Source organism: Octopus sinensis, unplaced genomic scaffold (assembly GCF_006345805.1).
Source record: "Octopus sinensis unplaced genomic scaffold, ASM634580v1 Contig06081, whole genome shotgun sequence".
NCBI classification, from domain to species: domain Eukaryota; kingdom Metazoa; phylum Mollusca; class Cephalopoda; order Octopoda; family Octopodidae; genus Octopus; species Octopus sinensis.
Genome location: NW_021828907.1, coordinates 279 through 7317, shown reverse-complemented (window position 1 = coordinate 7317; position 7039 = coordinate 279). Strand labels below are relative to the sequence as shown.

The window sequence follows — 7039 nt, the reverse complement described above, 5'->3', positions numbered from 1 at the left end:
CTATATCAATCCATAGGCTGGACCAAATCCCTTGTATTTCGTTTGATTTTTAAAAAGTTCAACGAATATAAAATCCCCGCTGAGAACATATCAAGAGCCGTGAGTAGATATCTGCCCTCTCTCTCTCTTTCTCCGTACACAGACGCGCGTGCGCGCACACATATGCACTGAACATGCGCAATCCTGCATACACATACACACTCTCACGCACACATACACACACACACATGCATATTTTATAGAAGAAATGTGAAACGTCAAATAAATAGTGAGGTTTCATGAAATTCAGACAATCAACTCCATTTACTGATAGTAAGCTATTACATAAAACTTTCTTTTTTAACTTACTGAATTTTTGCTGGTCAATAAAAAGACTGTTCTATCCACTATCTTGTCTTTATATATTCCGTCTTATAATTTCCGATTCTGACAGTAAATAAAATCCTACTCAAATATTCACTAATCTTGTGTTTACACACACACACACACACACACACACACACACATACACACACACATAAGAACATATGTAATCACACACTTCCTTTTGGTAATATTTTTCTTCTCAACATTTTCGTTTTCCTTTCTGAAAAAGAGATATGCTCGGAACATTAAAAACCCTCTCATTTCCCCCACTTTACCGAGTGTCAAGCTAATATATTTATGTATAATTATATTCTCAAACGCAGGATAATGCTAATAGTATAGCATGAACAGGATAAAGTATTCACCTGTTGCCGAAAGCTATGTCGGCGGCCAGATTACGCGTCTTATAAAGCTAGATGTATATAGCCTAACTTTGCAGAAGTATTTGTCGTTCGCGCAGTTTAGCTTAATGGTAAAGCACTTGAAGCGTAATCACATGGGTGTGAGGTGTAGTCACAGAGCTGGCTGACGACAGATTTATCTGCAAATTATGGATATTTCATGCGGTTCACGTTATATCATTAGCATTATCCTGCGTTTCAGAATATAATTATTTCTTTATTTTTCAATACATCTCAACGCTTTTAAATCAAGCTTTGTTTCTTGAATTTAATGTATATATATATATATATATATATATATACACATCCGGCTTTTTCAGATTGAGCATGACCTTTCAACCGTGACGGGAACATTTAGAGTTGAAGACTGTGGGTAAGCAAATGCTACTAACACATTTATTCAAATTTATTTGCTTTTGTTCCAAACATTCGATTTTATCGCATGTATTATACGTCACAATAATCAACAGTGTTGTACTTGTGACCCAGAATATATTAATTCATACATTCAATGAAATGTTTAAGTGTTTTATCCATGTTTTATTATACAAAGGACACACAAACCCATATAAAGATACAGAGAGAACTGTATATATATATATATATATATATAAATACGCATTGAGTCGAAACAGGGCCAGCTGAAGAAGGGAATTTTCCTTGTATTGTTTGTCCTGTACTCTGTTTTTCGTTGTTGGAAAAAGTCCGTTTCCTTGTTTGATTTTGTTTTCGTTTCTCGTTGTGTTCTACGTTTATTTGTGGTATCTTGTACTCATATATATATGTATATATACGTATAGATGTAGGTATGTACATATATGTATGTATGCATGCATATGTTTTATTTATTAAATTGCTGTATATATATGTATATATATATACATACATATACATCACACATATATATACACACATATATATGGGTGTGTATATATATAAATTGTGGTGGCTATCGGCAATTTGAAACCAACAAGGAAATAATTCACAGTCACTAAGTGTGAAAAGAGTGCAGTGAGCACCAGCATTATTAGAAATATTAGTCATAGACTCCTGAGCCACAAAAAGACATATGGTCTGTTTGCATTGACAGTGGGGAGAACATTCCCCACGGTAAGCCAGATGGATTAGATTAGCATGGTAATCTCTTATAGGAAGTTAATACTCATCAGCAATGCTCACTCCATTACGGCTGGTGGAGGCTAACTCACGCCTCTCAGTATCATTGAGAATGCCATAGGAATTAGGGACTGATTTCACAAAATGGCAATGTGAAGATTATAAAATATTGAAGGTAGCTAACACACATTTTAAAACCAACCAGGTAATTATATATATATATATATATATATATGTATCTCTCTCACTTTTTTCTCTCTTTTACTTGTTTCAGTCATTTGACTGCGGCCATGCTGGAGCACCACCTTTAATCGATCAAATCGACTCCGGGACTTATTCTTTGTAAGCCCAGTACTTATTCTATCGGTCTCTTTTGCCGAACCGCTAAGTGACGGGGAGTAAACACACCAGCAATGCTTGGGAGACAAACACAGACACACAAACACACACACATATATATACATATATACGACAGGCTTCTTTCAGTTTCCGTCTACAAAATCCACTCACAAGGCATTGGTCGGCCCGGAGCTATAGCAGAAGACACTAGCCCAAGATGCCACACAGTGGGGCTGAACCCGGAACCATGTGGTTGGTTAGCAAGCTACTTACCACACAGCCACTCCTGTATATGTATAAATACATATATAAAGTGTATTCAAAGATTTATGCAGGGAGCGAAGACCTTCATGTGCATTGGACGAATATATTCTTAGGACCAACTTTTAGTCACCCGCTTGTAGTTCGAGCCTCCTTCACTAATTCTGTTCACAACCATACTGAATGCGGTTATTTTAGCTATGATAATCCAATCCTGAGCTATGTTTGAATATAGTGATAGAAAGCGATGTGAAAGACAGTGGTGATGGTGGTGGAGCGGAAAGTGATGAAAAGTATTGATGGTGATGGCGTCAGAAGTCTGGATGGCGTGTGTATTGCAGATATGGTGGCGATGGTGGTGGTACTGTTGATTATCATGAAGCTTTGCAATAAGTTCCGAGTCGACAAATTATATCATTGCTTTGATGAAAATTGTTCATTGCTTGAGAAATATTCATGTTCCATGAAATTTAATATGTACTCAATGCATGGTGTCATTGTTGGACCCAAGGATTAACAGGGCAGCTTTTAAACGAATGTATACATATATATATATATATCAATGTATGTATATTTCTAGCTAGCTAGTTAGCTACATACATACATACATACCGACATACATGTATGTATTTATTTTTTATTTCAGCTCAAACAGAAATAAAATATTTGCTATTTACTGTACAGTATTTAGCGAAATGACTGAAAGTCAACTGCGGCGCAATATCTCCCAAGTTTTGAACAATTCCCAGGAATTGCTTAACTTAGGAGTTAAGAAAAGCCACATTAAATTCATTGATGAAAGTAAGTATCGTGTTTCTTATTAATTTAATCATCATTACCGTCATAATTAGCTTCATCAATCACCAACCTCTTCGTCGTTGACGTCATCATCAACCACAGTAGATGATACAAAGCACACAGACTCTCTCCCTCTCTCTCTCTCTCTCTCTCTCTCTCTCTCATACATACAACTATTTATTTACATTTTCTCAACGCTTGGATAATTTCAAAAAAATGCATTTTATTTTGCGCTTTTCCGTTTCTTGTCCCTACGGAACTGTTTGTCTTTGCCCAGTTTCTTTTTAATTATACCAATTAACCGAGGGCAAAAATGTTTTCTTCTAATTTTGTATAGAAGTAGAAGATGCAGACTCTAATGGGCAGAAAAATTCAAACAATTCCAGTACTTGCTTTAATTCAAACAGGAAAACTATTTAGTGCTGCAAATAATTTTCCTCAGCGAAAATTCATTTCGTACGAAGTGATCAAGTTAATTTTTACATTAGGATCGATAGATACACACACACAGCTCATACGATTTAAACAGTGTCTAAGGGATATAAGAGAGGAATAAATCATATCCCATTGCCGGAAAAGGATATATTTTCACTTCGTTTCCATTCATTTCATTTTACCATCGCCAAATCAATATAACATCTAACCATTTCTAGCGTACATTAGGTTTTGCGCTTCCGGTCAGTATGTCTAAAGAGTGATCAATATATTGACGAAATTCAACACTAGAGGCCGCGAAACAGACTAGCATTCTGAGTAGTCATATTCCGTAACCAGTTATATATTGCTCGAGAAAATATAAAATATATATATATACATATGCACACATCTCTATTTCTATTTTATTTATTGTTTTTTAAGAATATATAAGAAAAACTATATATAAGAATATATATATATATAATCTACAGGATCTCAAGTAGTTATGCAGTTTCAATCGGCTAAATTTAATTGAACAATACAAAAATTACATCAATTTAAATGCAATGCCATCTTCAGCTGCATAAATAATGAATTAGAATTTTAATAAGTAGGACACTTTAATGTAATTTTTCTCAAATATTTGAACAGAGCAAGAATATGGAGAAAATCATATTGTCGCCATTTTAGTTAAGAATAGACTACACTTCCAAGAATTGCATGGAGCCTGGTTGGGGTGGGGGTCCTTGTGTTGTAAGGGATTGTAATTCATTTCTAAATCATTTATCTCTTTACAAACTACTAAATGAAAAACTAGAAATCTGTCTATTTTGAATATTTATATATGCTCTCCGTGTATGTTTGCAACACTTCGTGTATCATTGTCCTCAAATCAGCCAGCAGGTGGTCCAAACAATTTATTTCCAACATTAACTACTACTGCTGTTGCTGCTACTACTACTACTACTACTACTACTACTACTACTACTACTGGCTTCTTTCATGTCCATATTTTGCTTCTTTTTCAGTGGTTTGTGATGAAAGCACCACATCAACTAACAATCGAGCTTTCTCTTGGCCAATGACAAAAATAGGAACTACTGCGGAGATCCCGTGTCATGGAAATGTAGCCACCAGGCATTGGTTCGTTTGTATTGATTTATTTCTACTCAAAATTTGAAGCTTTCAGCGTCATCCTATTGTGAGAGAATGTTACTTGGTAGAGCAAATAACAGGTTTATAGATTAACAAGATAGAATTAAACGTCTATCGGTTGCAATCTCTTGTCCCAGCATTTTTACATTGTATACATTATTTGATATAATTTAGCCTTGTCCTAACTATCTAGGTTTGCTTTGTCGCCAATATTATACAAAGCTTTCATTTCATTCGTTTTTATGTTTCGGGTCGATGAAATAAATACCAATTGAGCACTGAGGTTGGTGTAAACGACTTATCCCTTCCCCTGAAATTGCTGGCCTTGTGCCAAAATTTGAAACCAATATTAGACAAGGCTTTATGTTAGAGAGCTAGCGGAATCGTTACCATGCCGGACAAAATGCTTAGCAGCATTTCTTCTGACTTTACATTCTGAGATCAAATGCCACCAGGGTCGACTTTGTCTTTTACCCTTACGGGATCGATAAAAAAAGTACGCTGGGGTCTATGTAATCGAACTACCCCCGCCCAAAATAGCTGCCAAAATTTGAAATCAGCATTATTCAAAGATTTAAAGATTCTTGTAAGTTCCAGAATTTCACAAAATAATTGTAGCAAAGAAAGCACATACCTAGATACAGCCAATAGAATCTATCAGTGATTCTGTTGGATTCAGGCTAATACTATCTATTAAATTTTATGATTACTGTAGAGCTATATATCTTGCTAGTACATGATGGTCATCCTGGGATTTCACTCATCACAGACTATGTAACACGGTCTCTTTTCTCTCATTTCTACCACGTCATTCCACAGGTTAAGCATCTAAATTGTTCCTCCCAGAGGCTGAGCTTTATTAGTTTTAAGACAAGGCCAACTGGTGGAATCACTCAAATCTGTGCATATGTAGGAAAATATACATAAATCCATTGCTGCCGCTGTTGCTACTGATGTCTATGGTGGCGAAATATTAGCAACTAATTCCCCCATTCAACTTGAACTAACAACTTGGCTCCTTAATTCTGCATCACCTACACCGTTCCAACTAATCTTGTATTGAATAATCATAAAAACAAGAAATTATTGTAAATAAAAACAGATGCAGGAATATTGTTTTTATATCTGAACTCTAGTTAGAAAATATTTGACATTAGTTTTGAGGATAGGGGTCAGGAGTAAATAATAGATTTCTCCCCCAAATGCAAGACACCATTTATCCTTCTTTCACTAAATTATGAGTTCAAATCACGACCAGTTCGAAGGTTTCTTATATTCCTCTGAGATTGATGAAATTCTCCTCAGAATGAATAAACTCGACTGACAATATTTAACATTTATTTTTTCAGTTCTTCCAGAACGATGGGGCATCCAGAAATGGCATCAAGTCAAAACCTGTCATCACAAAAGTGTTCACCGTTTACTGGTATCTGGCAAGAACCAGACATGTCTCAATGTTACAATGCAGAACAGAGCAAAGGCATTGATGATGGTGAGCGAGCAAATTATTTTTAAATGACTTTTACAGTAGTAGAAGTAGCAGGATGAGAAGAAGTAATTTTTGTGAGTGACTTTCTGTCTGTTTAAATACGACCACTCTGGTGGGGGTGGGGTGGGGTGAGTGTGTATGTGGATGTCTTTCTATGTCTGTTCCATTATGACTGTCCTGTGTGTGTGTGTGTGTTTGTAATTACAATGATTTATCAAAAGGTAATGCAACCTATTCTCCCGTTTGCGTCCTCCAGGAATGTGTCCATCTCGTTCAACGGCAAATCATTTGACTCATTTATGGAAACGTTATGAAAGAATTTATTACTTTGGAGGGTTGAGTTCATTATTGTAATATCGTTAAAAGCACGTTTTCGTAAACATTCTGCAGACAGGCTGAGTAGAGAGAGAAGCAGAAAAACAACAGGGATATTACTGGTACATATCTCTTTGCATACATTACGTTGGAGCGGTGGTTGTAGAATCTTCAAATATTCAATGACATACCCTACATATCTGTTTGTCATAGAATATAAGCAATTTACTTCTCTCAAATGTTATTATGGCACTGTCAAATTGAATAGATTTTCATATGCATTTAGTGATGTGATGATTTCAATTTCTCATTAGACCATTATGAAAACTTATCACTATTAATCCTTAAATTAGGCGGTAAGCTGGCAGAATCGTTAGCAGAG

The 7039-nt window shown here is 35.6% G+C and overlaps 1 protein-coding gene across 1 annotated transcript; it reads left to right on the top strand.

Annotated features, from left to right (window-relative positions):
• Nucleotides 1-10: 10 nt before the first annotated feature.
• Nucleotides 11-6392, top strand: LOC115227645. The gene is made up of 5 exons (XM_029798408.2): nucleotides 11-99; nucleotides 1088-1140; nucleotides 3130-3284; nucleotides 4727-4841; nucleotides 6203-6392. The coding sequence occupies exons 3-5, from the start codon at nucleotides 3179-3181 to the stop codon at nucleotides 6366-6368; spliced, it is 387 nt and encodes a 128-aa protein (XP_029654268.1). The 5' UTR covers nucleotides 11-99; nucleotides 1088-1140; nucleotides 3130-3178; the 3' UTR covers nucleotides 6369-6392.
• Nucleotides 6393-7039: the final 647 nt, after the last annotated feature.

Excerpts from the sequence above, each read along its gene's own strand:
- LOC115227645 (XM_029798408.2), top strand. The coding sequence starts at position 3,179 with ATGACTGAAAGTCAACTGCGGCGCAATATCTCCCAAGTTTTGAACAAT. Across the intron at positions 3,285-4,726 it reads CATTAAATTCATTGATGAAA|TGGTTTGTGATGAAAGCACC; the intron begins GTAAGTATCGTG and ends CTTCTTTTTCAG. Across the intron at positions 4,842-6,202 it reads AATGTAGCCACCAGGCATTG|TTCTTCCAGAACGATGGGGC; the intron begins GTTCGTTTGTAT and ends TTATTTTTTCAG.